This window comes from Microtus ochrogaster, chromosome 7, assembly GCF_000317375.1.
Source record: "Microtus ochrogaster isolate Prairie Vole_2 chromosome 7, MicOch1.0, whole genome shotgun sequence".
Classification (NCBI taxonomy): domain Eukaryota; kingdom Metazoa; phylum Chordata; class Mammalia; order Rodentia; family Cricetidae; genus Microtus; species Microtus ochrogaster.
This window is the reverse complement of record NC_022014.1, coordinates 62,728,155-62,747,249: the sequence shown is the minus strand read 5'-3', so window position 1 is coordinate 62,747,249 and position 19,095 is coordinate 62,728,155. Positions and strand designations below refer to the sequence as shown.

At 45.5% G+C, this 19,095-nt stretch overlaps 2 protein-coding genes across 3 annotated transcripts in view; one reads left to right on the top strand and one right to left on the bottom strand.

Annotated features, from left to right (window-relative positions):
• The window catches only part of Tubd1 (tubulin delta 1), a 21,485-nt gene extending 5,215 nt beyond the window's left edge, over nt 1-16,270 (bottom strand). The window contains exons 1-7 of the mRNA XM_005350464.3: nt 16,078-16,270; nt 12,089-12,308; nt 11,660-11,807; nt 8,825-9,041; nt 6,648-6,879; nt 3,894-4,058; nt 946-1,086 (exon numbers count right to left, since the gene is read on the bottom strand). Of these exons, the coding sequence (XP_005350521.1) occupies nt 946-1,086; nt 3,894-4,058; nt 6,648-6,879; nt 8,825-9,041; nt 11,660-11,807; nt 12,089-12,260 (1,075 nt within the window). The 5' untranslated portion in view covers nt 12,261-12,308; nt 16,078-16,270. The remainder of the gene's footprint in view (nt 1-945; nt 1,087-3,893; nt 4,059-6,647; nt 6,880-8,824; nt 9,042-11,659; nt 11,808-12,088; nt 12,309-16,077) is intronic.
• A 232-nt stretch (nt 16,271-16,502) lies between these two features.
• Nucleotides 16,503-19,095, top strand: part of Rps6kb1 (ribosomal protein S6 kinase B1) — a 40,613-nt gene continuing 38,020 nt past the window's right edge. Inside the window, exon 1 of one of the 2 annotated variants that reach the window (XM_005350462.2) lies at nt 16,503-16,727. In XM_005350462.2, coding sequence (XP_005350519.1) covers nt 16,587-16,727 — 141 coding nt within the window. In that variant the 5' untranslated portion in view covers nt 16,503-16,586. Of the gene's footprint in view, nt 16,728-17,286; nt 17,389-19,095 lie in introns of those variants that run through there. The other variant, XM_013347562.2, reaches the window with a different exon arrangement.

Below are 19,095 nucleotides of genomic sequence, written 5' to 3'. Positions count from 1 at the left end.
CACACACACACACACACACACACACACACACACACACACACACACGTACACTCTCTTGAAACTCTTCCTATTGAATTCCAAAGTTAAGAATACTGGCTTGGTTGTAAAGATGGATCAATGGGTTATGTATTCCACCCCCTAAATTAGGTTGTCTTGTTTTGTTTTTATTTTATTTATTTATTTTTTGATGGTTCAAAATCAGCAAGGTTTTAAATATTTATTTATTTATTATGTATACAATATTCTGTCTGTGTGTATCCCTGTAGACCAGAATAGGGCACCAGTCCTCATTACAGATGGTTGTGAGCCACCATGTGGTTGCTGGGAATTGAATTCAGGACCTTTGGAAGAGCAGCCAATGCTCTTAACCACTGAGCCATCTCTCCAGCCCTCTTGTTTTGTTTTTATTTTTTTTAAAGATTTATTTATTTATTTATTATGTGTACAGTATTGTCAGTATTCTGTCTGCATGTATCCCTGCATGCCAGAAGAGAGCACCATATCTCATTACAGATGGTTGTGAGCCACCATGTGATTGCTGGGAATTGAACTCAGGACCTTTGGAAGAGCAGGCAATGAATGCTCTTAACCACTGAGCCATCTCTCCAGCCCCTGTTTTGTTTTTAAAGACAGGATCTTACTATGTAGCACTTGATAGCTTGGAACTCATTATGTAAACCAGGTTGCCTTCAAACTCACAGAGATCTGCCTGCTTCTGCCTCTTGAGCTGGGATTAAAGATTAGAAATCACTAAATTTGTATTTAGTGTGTGTGGAGTCGGCTCCCTCATCCACCTTTACATCAATGAGTTCCAGGTGCCAAATTCAAGTTTGTCAGGCTTGTAAGCTAAGCGCCTCTCCCCACCGTACATCCCGACAGTCCCAGAAGTGAACACCCACATGATCCAAAACAGATGCCTCACTTTTTACCTGAAGTTATGCTTACCCACGTCGGCACTTTGCACATCCTTCCCACGGAGAATGGCCAAGTTGGCAATGGAAGTGTTAAAATGAGGATCCTTGTGGACAGACATTTTGCCAAGAGGTGGGAGGCCTGAGGGAGGAGGCCGCACCTGCCAGTCAATACCTAGCACAAAAGAAAAGCTAGAGAGTTTATAGGTGGCTTTGAACAACACGAGGAGAATGTAGATGTTTAGGTCGGGTGTGGTAGCACATGTCTATGAGCCCAGCACTTGGCAGGTAGTGCAGGAGGATCGGCAGTCGGGAGATAAGGCCCTGGGATAATTCACCGCACACTGAGGTGTATATTTGATTGTCTGTCTGCTTTTGAGGCAGGGCCACACTCTGTAGCCTACAACTCACAATGTAGCCCAGGTTGGTCTGGAACTTCTGCTTTGGTCTCTGAAGTGCCAAGTTGCGGGGTTACAGGTAATAGCCACCATGTCCACTTTTTTTCTTTTTGGATGGGGTCTTACTGTGTAGCTCTAGGGTAGCCTCAAACTCACAATCCTCCTGCCTCAACATGCTGAGATTCCAAGCATGCACGACCATGTCCAACTTTGAGGCAGGTATGCAATGACACTTGTAACCTCTCTCTGTCTCTCTACTTGTATCTCTCTGCCCCCCCTTCTCCCCAGGCTCTACCTGTTGTGTAGCCCTGGCTGTCCTGGAACTCGCAGAGATCTGTCTGTCTCTGCCTCCCGAGTGCTGGGAGTGAAGGCGTGCTCTACCACATCTGGTAGTTCTAGCCTCTCTTCAATCTTTCCCTTGTTGGTCTGTTGCTGGGACATGTGGAGATGGGTAGTGATGGATAGAACGGGGCCAGTCTTTACACAGAGCAATCTGATAACATCAACAGTCTGTACCTACATCCTTCACCTTGGTTTGTGCCATAAATATGTTTACCCATCTCCTTAGTCATGTATTCAAAAATGGAAACCATGGGGGCTGGAGAGATGGCTCAGTGGTTAAGAGCATTGCCTGCTCTTCCAAAGGTCCTGAGTTCAAATCCCAGCAACCACATGGTGGCTCACAACCATCTGTAATGTAATGAGGTCTGGTGCCCTCTTCTGGCCTGCAGGCATATATGTAGACAGAATATTGTATACATTACATAATAAATAAAAATTTTTTAAAAAAAGGAAACCATTCAGGGCTGGCTATGTGGATCAACGGGAGTGCACTAGCCTAGTGTATGTAACTCTAGATTCAATCCCTACACTACAAAAACGTTTTATATGCTTAAAGTCCATCTGTAACAAACTGAAAAAACAAAACAAAACAAAAACAAACCATTGACATCCTACAGTTCCATTTGGAAAAATGACTAAGCAAACTGCATTTTATTGACCCGAGAGAGCTTGGTGCAGAGTGCCTCACCCTCCCTTGAAGATATTAGCAGGTATTGCTAGAACAACAAGAAGAGGTAATAGCTAAAGCTGGAAATAAATCAGAGCAAAATATTCAGAAATAGGGACATCAAGTTCAGAAGAAACAACTGAGAATGTTGAAAGGGTTTTATCTGAGTGAGGGGAAGCAGAGGGCAGGGTCCTGCTGTGTGTCCTTTCAAATGTCCCCAGACAGCGCTGCACCACACTGCAGACATACTTGTGTGTACAGTATGACTAGGATCAAATACAGGACCTCCCACACGCAAAAGCTCGGCTTGGAGGCCGGAGTAACTTAGTGGCTGCTCTTCCAGAGGATTCTATTCTAGGCATCCACGGCCCACAACTCTCTGTAACTTTGATCCCTGGGAATCTAAGGCCCTCTTCTGGCCTCCACAGGCACTGAGCATGTATGTGCAGATATACATGCAGGTAAAACAATCATGCGTATAAGATAAATAAAAATTTAAAAATTGTGTGTACTACCAACAGGCTTAAGTGAATTTTAATAACTCAATTCAATTACTTGATTTTTTTTTTTTGTTCTCGAGACAGGGTTTCTCTGTGTAACCTCCTGAGATGTCCTGGAACTTGCTTGTATACCAAGCTGGCCTTGAATTTACAGAGAACCACTTGTTTCTGCCTCCCTAGAGCTGGGATTAAAGGCATGTGCCACCACCACCTGGCTATTACTTGGCTTTTTAAAAAAAGTTAAAATAATTAATTGCTTGTGCGCTTGTGTTCATGCATGTAGGCAGGCGTGGAGGTCAGAGGATAGCTTGTAGAGTGGCTCTTTCCTTCCCCGTGTGGGTCCTCAGATTGGATCCAAGCACCTTTACCCTGGAGCCATCTCACGGGGGCATGATCCTTTTCTTTTGAGGCAGGGTCTAACATACCCTAGGCTGACCTGGAACTAGCTATGGAGCAGAGTCAGGCATTGAATTTCTGATCTTTCCGATTCTGCCTCTAGAGTAGAATTACAGGCATGTACTTCTGTCCCTGATTTTTATGGGGCTAAGGACTGAACATGTCACATGTTACATGTTAGGCAAGCACTCTTCCAACTGAACTATAGTCCCAGCCCCTAACTACTTGATATTTTAAAGCTACATTCATATATTACTTCGATTAAAATAAAATAAAGATTTGAAATAACATGACACCTGTCTTAAATGTCCTTCTGAAGTGAAACTGTAAAGCCATCAAGAAGCCCTCTGCAATGTCCCAGGGGTTTCTGAAGGAGGCTCCCTGGCTAGAAGAAGGGGCCTTTATTTCAACCAGCCCAAGCCAGTATATACTCAGGGCTCCAGGACAGGCGCCTTCCCCATATGTGGGTTGTCTATTTTAAAATATCTCTTTACGGGGCTGGAGAGATGGCTCAGTGGTTAAGAGCACTGCCTGCTCTTCCAAAGGTCCTGAGTTCAGTTCCCAGCAACCACATGGTGGCTCACAACCATCTGGTGCCCTCTTCTGGCCTACAGACAGAACATTGTATACATAATAAATAAATAAATATTTAAAAAAAAAAAATAAAATATCTCTTTACCTTCTTCCACCTTTGCGCTGGAAATAAGCATCTGTCGCAAATGCTTGAGGAGGCCGGCCCAGGTAAACGTGCTGTATGCCAGAGAGTTCTCAGACATCTGTGGGATGTGACGGACGCTCAGCATTTTAAATTCAGGGTGGGGAACTAAATGCTCCATTAAGTCTCCTGTAAGAAAACAAAACAAAACAAAAATGTGAACTAAATTTACTTCATCCACAATGGGGCATTTTACATAACCGTGACTTGATGATCTTCTGAGTAAAATATGTCTTCTCCATCTCCAGAATTGCTAAAATACAATGGTGAATTTTCAGATAATGTCTGATACAGACTACATATTTGCATTATTGCTATATGCTGCAATATATACAAATATATATGTATATATTGCAATAATAATAGATGCAGGACCTCACTGTGTAGCCCTGAATGACCTAGATCTCTCTTTATAGACCAAGCTGGTCTTGAGCTCACAGAGATCTATCTGCCTCTGCCTCCGGAAGGCTGGGATTAAAGCGTGTACTATCAGGCCCAGATCTTTGCTTGATTTTAGCATGGCTGAATAAACATACTTATAAGGGGTATGGGTAATCCCAGTACTTAGGAGGCAGAGGCAGAACAATGGCCCAAAAGTTCCAGGGCAGCCCAAGGGCTTACATTATAAGACTCAGGCTCAAAACATAAACAGATATCCAGGCATGGTTGTGTACACCTTTAATTCCAGCACTCAGGAGGGAGAGGCAGACAGATTTCCGTAACTTATAAATAAGGCTAGTTTTCTCTCCATAGTGAGTTTCAGGACAGCCAAAGTCACATAGTGAGACCCTGTCTCAAGGAAAGAAGAAAGGAGGGAGGGAGGGAGGAAGGGATGAAAAAAGGAAGGAAAGAAAGAGAAACACCCTATACTTTGCCAAAAGGCATATGAGTAGAGACAAGAGTGACTAATCACAAAGCTATGAGAGCTAATCTGCTTTCCTTGTCAGCCTATATTAACTAAAGTTCCTTAGATCATGTTCCAGATCTTGTATTTATCTAGCTAAATGACAATCAAACCTGTCTGGGGGATAGACACATAGTTCCATGGTAGAAAGTCGCCAAACAGACCTTCCCAGTGTCCTGTGCTGTTAGGAGCCAATTTTCTCCTAAAATCATTGTAGGAACCATCACCCTAGGGGAGTCTGTAGAGAATCCCATACCCCTAATTATGTTAGGAATCGTTTTATTGACAGAGCCTACCCCACATCCAAATTGGCTGTTAATGGAGAGCTATTTGTTAACAAAACCCATTTTATATTCCAAACTACATAGGGAACTAGGTGTGGCAACTTGTGACTTCTTGGCCTACAGTGACCTGACCAAAGGTAACCTCCTGACTACGTGACCAACGTAAACCACGTGGCAAGAGCTTAGACCCCTGTGCCCATCCCCCAACTCCTTACCATATATAAAGCCGTACCCCATCTCTAATAAACGGAGGCTCTGACAAATGTAACATGGCCTTCTTCTTCTCTCCTAGCCCATTTATCTTACAGATAGTGCCTCTCCGGGACCCTGGAATAACTGACCTGCCAGACGGTTACTGACTCTAGACGATGTAACCCGTCGAGGCAATTACACTGTGCCTTTAACAGAGAAGCCCCACCCACTCCCTGCAGCGTTTTACCATAGCATTTGGTGCCATGACTCAGACTGGTACCAAATATTATGGTAAAACTAAAATGGTGCCAGTGCTGTTCCTTGAGTGGCAACAGCAGGCCACGAGACCATGGTGGGCCATGAAGGCAGCCTGTCCCAGGCAGGGAGCAGTGTGGCGGGTAAGACCTTGGCAGGGCAGCCAGTCCCATTAGGAGCAGAGAAAGTGGGTATTTATTTAGTGGGTTATGGAAGGGAAGGGAGAAGGGGGATCAGGGACGAGGAGAGAGAGGAGGAGAGAGAGGCAGAGCACCAGAGAGAGAGAAAGAAAGACAGGAAAGGAGGAAAGGGTGAAGTGGGTAGAAAGGAGCGTAGTAGGGAGCGTAGCCCCTTGTTCTGTCCCGCCCAGCTAGCTTATAACCAAAATAATCACACAGAAATTGTATTAATTAAATCACTGCCTAGCCCATTATATCTAGCTTCTTCTCGGCCAACTCTCACATCTTGATTAACCCATTTCTATTAAATCTGTGTTTCACCACTACTGGGGCTTACCCCAGATCTATACACCTTTTATCTGCTGGATGTAGCTCAGTGGTGTAACACTTGCTTAGTGTGTGTAATAGCTTAGCCTCTATCCTAAGCTGTATGAAACACATATTTCCACCCAGTGAATATTTTATCAAGTGTGCACTATTTGCCTTTTACTGTTTTAGATCCTGGGAGCACAGTGGTTTCACAGATGGTGTGGTGAGCGGGGAGCACCTAGCTCAGTGGTTCTCAGCCTCCTAATACTGCAGCCCTTTAGTACAGCTTCTCATGTTGTGGGGACCCCAACCATAAGATTATTTGTGTTGCTACGTCATAACCTTAATTTTGCTACTATTATGAATGGTAATGTAAAAATGACCATTCATCCTCCAAAGGGATCTTGACCCACAGGTTGAGAATGACTGACCTAGAATTCACATTGTATGCTTTTGAGAAATTTAGTAACTTTTTTAGATTTTTCAGTAAGACAATTCAAAGATGAAGGTGGGCCTGAAGACAGATCTTTGCTCCAGGTAACTTTGGGACTTTCAGAACATATGGTTTTCTACAGAGAACAGAGGGGTCAGGTACCTAGCGGATTCCTGCGGTAGTGAAATGAGCCGTCCTCAGAGTATGTGGGCTGGAACACACTCCCCAGCTGGTGGGCGAGAACTTGATTGAGGTCTCTGAAGGAGATTTGCTTGATGTTCATCCGTCCGGCGCAGATCTTGTGGACAGCGTCATTTTCATGGATGAGGAGGGCATCTGAGGACCGGTACAAGTGAGAGAGAGTCAAGATGGAGTTGTAGTTCTGCACGATAACCTGGAGAGAGAGGGGTCAGAGACAGGACAGGGGAGGTGAGGGATGAAGAATGGAGACTCCCGCTGGGAGTGATGGCGCACTTGGGAAGCAGAGGCTGGCGGGTCTCTGAGTCTGGGACCAGCCTGGTCTACATCCTGAGTTTCAGGACAGCCAGGGCTACACAGTGAGACCCTGTGTTAACACAGTAACAACAGAAACGAAAGGGTGTAGATTCCAAAGGTGCCCTGCCTGGCTTCAAGCCAGGTCTGCTACTTTTCAGCGGCGTGGCTTTGAGGCTATTTAATTCCTCCATGGATTAGTTTCCTCGTGTGTAAAATGGGGACGGAAATATCCGCCTCTGAAAGATGCAGGACATAATGCAAGGAAAGCATACACCAAGGCCAGGCATGGAGCACACCTTTACCTTTAATCCCGGCACTCAAGAGGCAGAGGCAGGCGGATCTCTGTGAGTTTGAGGTCAGCCTGGTCTACAGAGCAAGTTCGAGGCTAGCCAGAATTACAGAGTCTCAAAACAAAAAAATGAAAACAAAGCAATAAGTCATGGCAGAGCACGCCTTTAATTCCATCACTCCAGAGTTAGAGGCAGACGGATCTCTGAGTTCCAGGCCAGCCTGGCCTATAGAGTGAGTTCCAGGACAGCTAGGGCTACACAGAGAAACCCTGTCTCAAAAAACAAACAAACAAACAAACAAACAAACAAACAAACAAACAAAAAATTCGTCTCAATAGAAAGAAAGATCGTTTGAAGGCTAGCCACAATACCATGAACCCCAATATGAGTTAGTTGAAGGTCCCTCTTTGCAGCACCAGAAGGACCATCTCAAAAAATGGGCTCCCGAAAGATGTGCAGTCATTTTTGAAATTCCTTGTTGTGATTCCTACTACCACCTGGTGCTGGGGATAGAATCCAGGGCTAGAAACAAGCTAAGCACATGCTCTAATGAGTTACATTGCTGGTCATCATCTTTGGAAAAATTTTTTTCTTTTTATTATATAGTTCTGCTGTCCTGGAGTTCTATATATAGGCTAGGCTAGTCTTGAACCCACAGAGATCCACCTGTCTTTGCCTCTTGAGAACTGGGGTTAAAGGTGTGTGCCACCATGACTGGCTTAATTAAAAAAAAAAAGACACCTCAGATATACATGGTGACACAAGCCTATTGCTAGACTGGCTGGATGCGTCTTAGCTGGAAGTCAGTCTGGACTGCAAGTAAAACTGTCTCAAAAAACCCAAGACCATAATGAAACAGAAAGACTTAAAAACAAAGAATAATTCATATATTTGGGAAAATTTAACCAAAATTAAATGAATTATTCACATAAATTGAACTCAATAGTCCCAAAAAAGTGAGATCCATTATTTATTCATGTTCACTTTAAGATCAAAGACTATAGGGACTAGGGAAATGGCTCCGTGGTCAAAAAGACTGGATTCTCTTCCAGATGACCAGGATTGGGTTCCCAGCACCCACATGGTAGCTCACAGCTACCTAACTCCCCCAGTCCCCGGGGATCGGACACCACATGGGGCATAGACATACATTCATGAAATACTTATAGACATAAAATAAAAATAAATAAAATACTATGATTTAATTATTCTACTATTGAGTATTTACCAAAGAGAAATGGCATATGACCACACCAGATTCCTAACTGTGCCTTGATTAAACAAACAAAAAGAACAAAGAATACACAACATAAAACATTTGGTTAGGGGCTGGAGAGATGGCTCAGCGGTTAAGGGCACAGGCTTGTCTTCCAAAGGACCTGGGTTTGGTTCCCAGCACCTACACGGTGGCTTACAACCTTATGACCCCAGTACCAGAAATCTTACGCCCTCTACCAGCCTCCTTGAGAACTAGGCATGTATTTGTCCACATACATACAAATGAGCAAAACACTCATGAAATAAATACATAACTTTTAATTAACGTGTTCATACCTCGCCAGTTCCGTAAGGCCATATAACCTGATTCATTTTCAAGGAACTGGGGTACTCATTTTGTAACTTCTGTGTAACGAAGGCTCCCAGCCCCGATCCTGTTCCGCCAGCCATACTCATAATGATGAAAAATCCACTCAGAGAGTCACAGTTCTCCACCTCCTTCTGGATTAAGTTCATTATAGATTCTTCATGCTTCGGTCCATGCACAGAGTAGCTATGCCACAGCAGAAGGAACAAACATGGCACCCGTCAGTTTAACCAAAGGGATGTGGTACGACAGAGTAAGGACATTTAGGAGACAGAGGTCTTCGCAAAGCTATGGGAGTGGGGCCCTGATTGACAACATTTTATAGAGACAGGTTAAACATATTTAACAGGTGAATAGTATGGCTATATGTGTGTATGATTTCCAATACAGGGTTTCTCTGTGTAGCAGCCCTGGCTGTCCTAGAACTTGTTCCGTAGAACAGACTGGCCTCAAACACAGAGATCCTCTGCCTCCCAAATGCTGCAACTAAAGGCATGCACCACTACCACCTGGCTGAAAGTTCTTTTTAATATGAGAACAATGGAATTATTTTCCTGTTATTAATATCATCGTATGTGTGTTCTGCGTGTGAGTGTGTGTGTGTAAATGTGGGCCATGGTGTGTGTACGGAGACCAGAAGACAGCTCCATGGAATCCATGTGTCCTTCTGCCATGACTGAGCTCAGGTCCCCAGGCTTGGGAGCGATTGTCCCTTCCCTCCTGAGCCACCCCTCCGGTCTCATCTATGGTGTGAGAGCAGCCCGGGAACTCAAGTTCCTGCTTCAGCCTCCCAAGGCTGGGATACCTGGCCCTCTGGAAATTCTACAGCACAGCAAAACTGGGGAACTACTGCCTTGTAGCAGCCTTAGAGCTGGATGCCTGCAAGGTAAGGCTGCTGCACCGATACCAAGTGTGCAGCGGGATAGTGACAGAAATGAGGCTGCCGGGACCTTGGTTCCAACAATGGCCTTTACCTGAGCACAGGCAGCGGAGAGTAAGAGTTTTTGAATGAGATCAAAATTCTGAATATTTATTTACTGGTGGTAATGGAAGTTGGTCCTAGTGCCTCAAACACGCCAGGCGAGGGTTCTATTGCTGAACTACATTCTTGGCCCCTTTTCTTATATACTTTTAACTTTGATCTTTCTTCTTCCCTCCCTCCCTCTTTCTCTCTCTTTCTTTCTTTCTTTCTTTCTTTCTTTCTTTCTTTCTTTCTTTCTTTTTGTTTTTGGAGACAGGGTTTCTCTGTAGCTTTGGAGCCTGTCCTGGACTAGCTCTTATAGACCAGGCTGGTCTCGAACTCACAGAGATCCACCTGCCTCTGCCTCCTGAGTGCTGGGACTAAAGGCATGTGCCACCACTATCTGGCCCAGAAAGTCTAGGTTTTTGGGGTTTTTTTTCACTTTTTTTTTTTTGCTTGTTTTTGTTTTTTCGAGATAGGGTTTCTTTGTGTAATAGCTCCAGCTGTCCTTACTTTTAATTTTGAGACAGGAGTTTGCTAAATTGCAAGAATAGCTCAGGCAGACATTAAACTTGAGATCCTCTTGCCTCAGCTCACTAAGTAGCTGGGATTATAGGCTTGCATCACCAGTTCTGACACATTTGAAATTGTAATTTTTTATGACATATATTTATGGGAGGGTATGGCCATGTCATGGCACATGTGTGGATGTCAGTAGTCAGGTGTCTTCTTATACTATGTGTGTTCTGGAAACTGAACTGACTTTATCAGGTTTGGCAGGGGTGTCTTTTTTTTTTTTTTTTTTTTTTTTTTGGTTTTTTTCGAGACAGGGTTTCTCTGTGGTTTTGGAGCCTGTCCTGGAACTAGCTCTTGTAGACCAGGCTGGCCTCGAACTCACAGAGATCCGCCTGCCTCTGCCTCCCGAGTGCTGGGATTAAAGGCGTGTGCCACCACTGCCCGGCTGGCAGGGGTGTCTTTACCCTGAGTCATTTCCCTGGCCTAAATTCTTTTTTTTTAAAATATTTATTTATTTATTATGTATACAATAGTCTGTCTACATGTATGCCTGCAGTCCAGAAGAGGGCACCAGACCTCTTTACAGACGGTTGTGAGCCACCATGTGGTTGCTGGGAATTGAACTCAGGACCTTTGGAAGAGCAGGCAATGCTCTTAACCCATGAGCCATCTCTCCAGCCCCCCTGGCCTAAATTCTTAATTTTATTTTAGGTTTGCTTTGAGACAAGATTTGACTAGGTAGCCTTGGGTGGCCTACGAATAAGAATGGCCTCCCACGGGCTCACATATTTGAATGCTTAGTCATCAGGGCGTGGCACTACTTGAGAAGCTTTAGGAGGCAGTAAGTGTGGCCTTGATGGAGGTTTGAGGTTTCAAAAGCTTTGAGGGCTTTGAGGTTTCAAAAGCCCAAGCAAGGCCCTGTATTCTCTCTTCCTGCTGCCTCTGGATCCAGATGTAGAACTCTCAGCTACTTCTCCAGCACCACATCTGTCTGCATGCTGTCATGTTCCCCTCATGGTAATGCACTAAACCTCTGAAGCTGTAGGCCAGCCCAGTTAAAATGTTTTCTTTTTTAAGAGTTGCTTTGGTCATGGTGTCTCTTCATAGCAACAAACACAGAATAAGGCAGCTTGGAACTCACTCTGTAGACCAGGCTGGCCTGAATTCACAGAGATCTGCCTGCTTCTGCCTCCTCAGTGCTGGAATGAGAGGCACGTGCCACCATACCAGACTCCAAATTCTAACACTTTCAGGATTTGGGGCCTGTTGTATGGACTGCAAACTGGACAGCTGTACCTTCCCTGACATCATGAGGAGTTGATCTTACCCATACGCCCAGTTGTTCCCAGATCCTTGTCTCTGACAAAAGCACGCGTGCTGACCGTATGTCCACCGGCCAGACTGGGCAGCTCTGGACAATGTTTGATTGATCACTTTAGGTTCCATGTCAACAAGGACAGCCCGGGCAACGGGAACTAGAGTAGGGAAAAGGGGGGAAATCGTACATTTTATGTCAGTACCACACAGCATACACTAAGTCCCTGAACCATATTGCCAGCCCTAGATTCAGTTGTTTGTGCTTTTGTTGTGCTTTGTTTTAATTCGGGGGCTGCAGGTAGAGTTCTTGCATAGCCTGCTAAGGTCGTGGGGTGGGGAAAGAAAAGCAAAGGCCCTCCCTAGTGAGCTGGAAGGGATGGGCTTAGAGACTTTCAAGACGTTCAGGGGAGGGAAGGAGAGGACTGTGGAGCACACCTACCTCCATTTTCTTCCTCTCTGAAAAATCTTTCTTTGCAGGAGGCTTGATATGCCTCATTTTCTCTCTTAGAGCAGAGTCCCTGGGAACAGTGTGAGTCTCTAAATAAAGCATCAAACACTTCAAAGCCAATCTGGTTGCCACACTGTCCAAGCTGCACTGTTACTATCGACATGCCAAGCCACAGACTGGGCCCAGTCTAAAACACAAGGGATTGGATAACCTGCAAAAAGACACAGACATTAGAAACCACCACATTACTAACAAGAGTAAGCAATATGCCATGTGCTCATGAGACAGACGGAAGGGCTGGAGGGAGGCTCACGTGCTCATGACACAGATGGAAGGGGCTAGAGAGATGCTCAGTGGTTAAAGCACTTCCTCCTACTGCACAAGAACCAGGTTTGGGTCCCAGCACCTACATTGCTGCCTGTAGCTCCAGGTCTAGGGGTTCCAATGCCCTCTGTTGGCCTTCCCAGGCATTGCATGCACATGGTGCACATACAGATATACAGGTATTCACATACAACATAAAGATAAATAAAATTTTTAGAAAATTAAAAATATGTGTACATGGGGGCTGGAGAGATGACTCAGATGTTACGAGAATTGGCTGCTATTTCAGAGGTCCCTAGTTTACTTCCAAGCAATCACACAGTGGCTCACAACCATCCATAATGAGATCTGGTCCCCTCTTGTGGCATGCAGGTATACATGTAGGCAGAAAACTGTATACATAATAAATAAATAAATCAGCCAAGTGGTAGTATGCTTGTCTTTATTTCTAGTACTTGGGAGGCAGAGGCATGAATCCCTGTGTTTGAGGCCAGCCTTGTCTATAGCATGAATTCCAGGACAGCCAGGGCTACTCAAAAAAAAAAAAAAAAGGAAAAACAACTTAACAAGTAAGAAAAAAAAATATATATGTGCATTAACAAAAAGTAACTTTTTGTCTGGACCTGGAGGCCTACACCTTTAATTCTAGCACTCAGGAGGTAGAGGCATATGGATCTCTGTGAGTCCAGGTCAGCTCATGAGACTGTCTAAAATGTGTGTGTGTGTTTATATATTTGTTTTTGAGACAGGGTCTCATGACATAGCTCCGGCTAGCCTGGCTTTGAATTCACAGAGATCAGTTTGTTTCTATCTCTGGAGCGCTGGGATTAAAGGCATGCAGCACCATGCTCGGCAATCTATGATTCTTACTTTGCCATCAAAAAGCACTTCAGAACGAGCTGAAGGAAGCAGCATTGATGTTTATTAAGAAGGGATTTTAGCGGATTTAAGTAACGGTACTGATGGAAACAGAGGCACTTAAGAAAAGGATATTGCATCCCCGGTGTGGGGCATGGACTGCTCAAGAAGCAATCACATTTAAGTGTCTTAGCCACAACTACATATGTTAATGTGCTTTTGTTGTCTTCTTACTTACCTTTTATTTATTTTTTAATTTTTATTTATTATGTATACAGTGTTCTATCTGCATGTATGCCCACTCGCCAGAAGAGGGCACCAGATCTCATTACAGATGGTTGTGAGCCACCATGTGGTTGCTGGGAATTGAACTCAGAACCTCAGGAAGAGCAATCAGTGCTCTTAACCTCTGAGCCATCTCTCCAGCCCCTTATTTATTTATTGAGACAGGGTCTCACTGTGTGGCTCTGGCTGTCCTGGAATTCACTATGTAGACCAGGCTAGCCTCAAGCACATAGAAATCCACCTACCTCTATCTCCTGAGTGCTGTAAATTTGTTTTGTTTGTTTGTTTTGAGACAAGGTTTCTCTGTGAAACAGTTTTGCTTAGCATGGAACTAGCTCTGGAGAGCAGGCTGGCCTCGAGCTCACAGAGATCCACTTGCATCTGCCGCCTGAGTGCTGGGATTAAAGGCGTGCGCCACCATCGCCTGGCTAAAGTACCCCATTCTTGACCTCCCCACGTTCATAATTTTTCCTGTCTTTCTATCCTGCCTCCATCTAAGAATCTAGTCATTTAAAGACATCCTCTTACACTATATAATATGGGGTGGGGGGAATCTAGAGTACTCAAATTCATTCACACACAGATCAATAGTTTCCAAATATGATTTGTACACTGTTGTCAGGAGCAGTTTCCTCCTAGGATTATTGCAGGAACCATCACCCTGGGGAGTCTGCAGAGAACCCCAAATCCCTAATTGTGTTAGGAATTGTTCTATTGACAGAGCTTACCCCACACCCAAATTGGCTGTTAATGGAGAGCTATCTGTTAGCGGAACCCACCCCACATTCCAAACTATCTAGAGAACTAGGTGTGTCAACTCCTAGTTGTGACTTCCTGGCCTACGTGACCTGACCTAAGGTAACCTCCTGGACCACGTGACCAATGTGAACCATGCGGCAAGAGTCCAGGCCCCTGTGCCGACCCCCCAAGTCTGTAACCTGTCTCTAATAAACGGAGGCTCTGACAAACCTAGCATGGCCTCCTTCTTCTCTCTTAGTCCATTATCTTCCAGATAGTGCCTCTCCAGGACCCTGGAATAACTGACTGCAGGGTGGGTTACAACCCCTAGACTGAGTAGCCCACCCAAAGCGGTTTACACACTGTTTTCCCCAAGTATGGTTTTAAGAAACCAAAACAAAACAAAATGTTGGTTGAGGGGGCTATGTAATCATGAGAACCGGATTTCGGATGCCAGCACCCACACAACCAGCCAGGTGTCCTGTGCAGGCCTGTAGTTCCAGGTCCAGGTTGGTGCAGACAGAAGGACCCCTGGGGATGGCTTCCAGCTTGACTGAGAAGCTGAAGCCCCAGGTTCAGAGAGGGGCTGGAGGGATGGGGGTGGGCAGGGAGGGGGGAGAGAGAGAGAGAGAGAGAGAGAGAGAGAGAGAGAGAGAGAGAGAGAGAGAGAGAGAGAGAGAGAGAGAGAGAGAGAGAGAGAGAGTGTATCTTTCTCAAAGGAATATGTGAGGAGTAATAAAGGAAATACTGTGATAACCAACCGGATGCCCTCTTCTCTGCATTTGCGTAAGTGCTTACATCTACACGCATGCGCACATACACTCTCACACATTAATGATCTAAAGTTAATATAATGCTGATTGAAGGAATTCTTTGTATTCACTTCACACCGCATAGACACTGGAAGTTAGCTTAATAACAGAACATCCATCGAACATTAATTTTCTGTCTTTCAAGAAAATGACTTATTCTTTTTCCACAAGGCAGCTTCTGGCCTGGTAAGTACAATTAAAATCAGTAAGGAATGTTTTCTTTAGTTCCAGTATTTTTTTTTTTTTTTTTTGGTTTTTCGAGACAGGGTTTCTCTGTAGCTTTGGTGCCTGTCCTGGAACTAGCACTTGTAGATCAGGCTGGCCTCGAACTCCCAGAGATCCGCCTGTAGTTCCAGTATTAAAACAAAGTTGGAGCCGGGCATAATGGTGCATGCTTTTAATTCCAGCACTTGGGAAGCAGATACAGGCGGATCTCTGTGAATTCAAGGCCAGCCTGGTCTAGTGAGTTCCAGCAGATTCTGGGCTACATAGTGAGACTTGGACTGGGAAAGAAAAACAAAGTTGGAGCTTAGAGTAAGGCCAGGTAAAACATTAAGTCTTATTAGTTTCATACAACAAAAAAGCATTCTTTGTTTTGAGACGGGGTCTCCCCCATGTAGCCCGATCAGTTCTGGACTGAGCAGGGTTCAAGCACGTGACCTTTCTACTTCAGACTCCCTGAGAGCAGGGATTATAGGTGTGCACCACTATGCCCGGTAAGTGTTTTCGATAAATGCATCAATCCTATGTAGCCCTGGAAATGAGCAGAGGCTAGCGAACCAGATTTTCAACTTAACGGCTAAACCTGCGTTGTAGGTAATACTATTCTCATTTTACAGATAAGGAAATTGAGTTACCAAAGGATTATGAAACTTTCCAAAGCCACTGAATTAGCAAATATCAAGGCCAAGACGTTCTCTTTGCCTTTCTGCCCTATCAGCTCCCCATTAGCCCCACACTCACTGACAGCTCTCCGACCCGCAGTTTCAGTTCGGTTCAAAACTTCAGAAGACCAACCCTCTCACTATGCGCATGCTCACTTCAAATACTTCTTAAAAGAACTTCTGAGAACGAATTAATGCGCATGCTCCTTATACGAAGCGCTCTGCTGAGGCTTTTTTTTTCCTTTCCTCCTATTTAGAATAGTTAATCACGCATGTTCAATTTTATTTTATGAACTTCAGATATGGTACGCATGCTCGGTGTCCAGTAAAACGCTTTAGACAGTAACGCGCATGCTCTACTTTCCGAGTTTGGCTTCGGTTGGTGATCTGCGCATGTTCCTGCCAGTACCTGGAGCCGGGAGATAGTGCTACGCATGTCCGCTGCCCACAGTTGGCTTCACGAACCCTTGTACGCATGCTCTGGGGCTGAACTTGAGGAGCCAGTCTGGGGCCTAGGCGCAGACGCATTGAGCTTAAGCAGCTGGTGATGGCGGCAGCAGCAGTGGAGTCTGCGGCGGGTCCGGGCCCATGAGGCGACGACGGAGGCGGGACGGCTTTTACCCAGCGCCTGACTTCCGAGACAGGGAAGCTGAGGACATGGCAGGAGTGTTTGACATAGACCTGGACCAGCCAGAGGACGCAGGCTCTGAGGATGAGCTGGAGGAGGGGGTGAGGCCCGGGGTCCCCGGGGATGTGGCGCTGGGTGGGGTGGGGGGGAAACGGGACGACGAGGTGACAGGGCCGGGTTGGCGGCGTGGGCCCGGGAAGCCTGGTGTGTCCTAGGGCGCGGAGACCCGGGGGGACGCGAGCGGTCTCCGGGAGGAGCCGAAGCGCAACGCGGCCGACGAGGGAGAGGGAGCAGGCGGGCGGGCGGGCTGGCGGGCGGGCGGGGCGGACCTGGCCCTAGGTGTGAGGCCTCTGCGGGGCGCGCAGGTGCAGGTCTCGCCCTGGTCCCTAGAGCAGCGCAGCCCAGAGCGATGTGTTTCGGGACCGCCGAGGAGGAACGGCCCGCGCTCGTCTCCCGAATGTGGCCGGGGTGGTGCGAGCGTGTGCTGCGGGGTGGGGCGGGGGGAGCTGCTCTTGCTGGGTGTCCCCTAAGTGCAGGTGTGAGGCGCGAAGGGCTTCCCCCTGGAGTGTTAGATGGCAAGTCTTGAGCTCTTCAGACTCCCCACAACCACCTCTCTTCTCGGCCTGTCGCTTCTCTCCTAGGAAGCGCTCAGCTGTTAGAAGTGACAGCTGAAAACTTCTGTCGGGAGTAGCACTGCCGCTGCTGTTACAGCCACCAGAAGTTTTATTTCGGGAGCAAGGGGGCCCTGCTGCATCTTCCAGGGTTTGTTTGTTTGCCTTTTATTTTTAACCCCCCCTTCCGTGTGACATTTTAAAGGAAAAAAAAAACCCATTCATAATGACACACGGCATTTGTAAGTTAATTTCCCTCAAGTTGAAGATGTCTATATTTTTTTTTTCGGAATAATTTATGTAATTGTAGGGTGGGGGAAAAACCCAGCGTTGACAGCTGTGATTTGTCTCGCCCGAAATAAATTGCTTGAACAGAGACTTGTGAATAGTGGTGTGAGGGCTTTCCTTGCTGAAGTTTAAATTTAGAATCTAGAATCGCTTTTCCTAACGCACATCTTGGTTTTACCTTTGCTGTCCTAGGAGTTTGTTATTTATGGAACATCACCTTTTCTAAAATAACATTTATTGAAACATACACATATTACACCGAGGGTAAAAAAAAAATGAGATGTCAAACTGAAGAACCGATTCAGGGCAAATGCCCTCAGTAAAAACCTCATGGGGATTTCATAAGAATATGGATTTATGGCTGATGTTAGGTATTTGCTGCATTTGCATAAGGGCTCTTTCTCTTCTCATCCCCAGTTTTCCTTCTTTAATAAATAAATTGGCAAAAGATTGAAAGACTCTGTATAAAGGACTCTGAACCTTTTACGAAATTAAGTGGGCCAACCAAGCATTGCTCTTTTTATAATTGAGTGACTCTCGGGGTCACACAGGTCCAAATGTGGGTTTTGAGACACACACACTTTTTAAATGTGGAATTCCACTTAGCCTTTTCATCAGACATGGTGGATACTAAATTTGAAACAAATACAGGATTACTTTAATTATAAATATGATACACTGTTGAGTTACATTGTTTCCATATGGCAGTGGCTTTGGAGTAGGGCCAGAGAGTGAACTGCAGAGGAGAGTGGCTTTATGGGAATATTGTCATTAGTGACTGGTGGAATTTTCAGTCTGTGGGTTCATCGTCTTTGCAGAGTACAATATTGTGATTCTTGGGACGAACTCTGGGGCCTTGTTTGTTTTTCTTTTCGCTTTCTTAATGTACTTCAAGAGCAGTAGGAGTTCCAGGTCAGAAAAAGTGGGTAAGAGAATGAAATGTGACCACTACCTTAGGGAAAGGGTTAGGAGGAAGAGCAGAAGTAATTCTGGACGATTTTGAAGAGGAGTGTTTTTAGAGTTGAAATGTTTCTCTTGAGTGCATTCTTTAAAAACAACCAAAACCAAAGCTGGGCAGTGGTGGCACACGCCTTTAATCCCAGCACTTGTGTGGCAGAGGCAGACGGATCTTTGTGAGTTCAAGGCCAGGCTGGTCTACAAAGTAAGTGCCAGGACAGCCAGGGCTACACAGGGAAACCCAGTCTCGAAAAACTAAAGGGGGAAAAACCCCCCAAAAAACGGTGTGTCACTGTGTAGCCATGTGGCTTCAAACTCCAAATTCTACATCGGGCTCCTGAGTGCCAAGAATACAGGCTGGGTGCACCTGCCAGGCCTTCATTGTTACTAAGGGATGTCTTAACGTCTCGAGGTGGAAAAAGGGATGGAGTTGGGTCAGCTGCCTAAAGAGAATCAGTCTCATGGGGGAAAAAAGTTTAAAAATTTTTAAGTATGGCCAGGTGGTGGTGGTTGCACGCCTTTAATCCCAGCACTCGGGAGGCAGAGGCAGGCGGATCTCTGTGAGTTCGAGATCAGCCTGGTCTACAGAGCTAGTTCCAGGACAGGCTCCAAA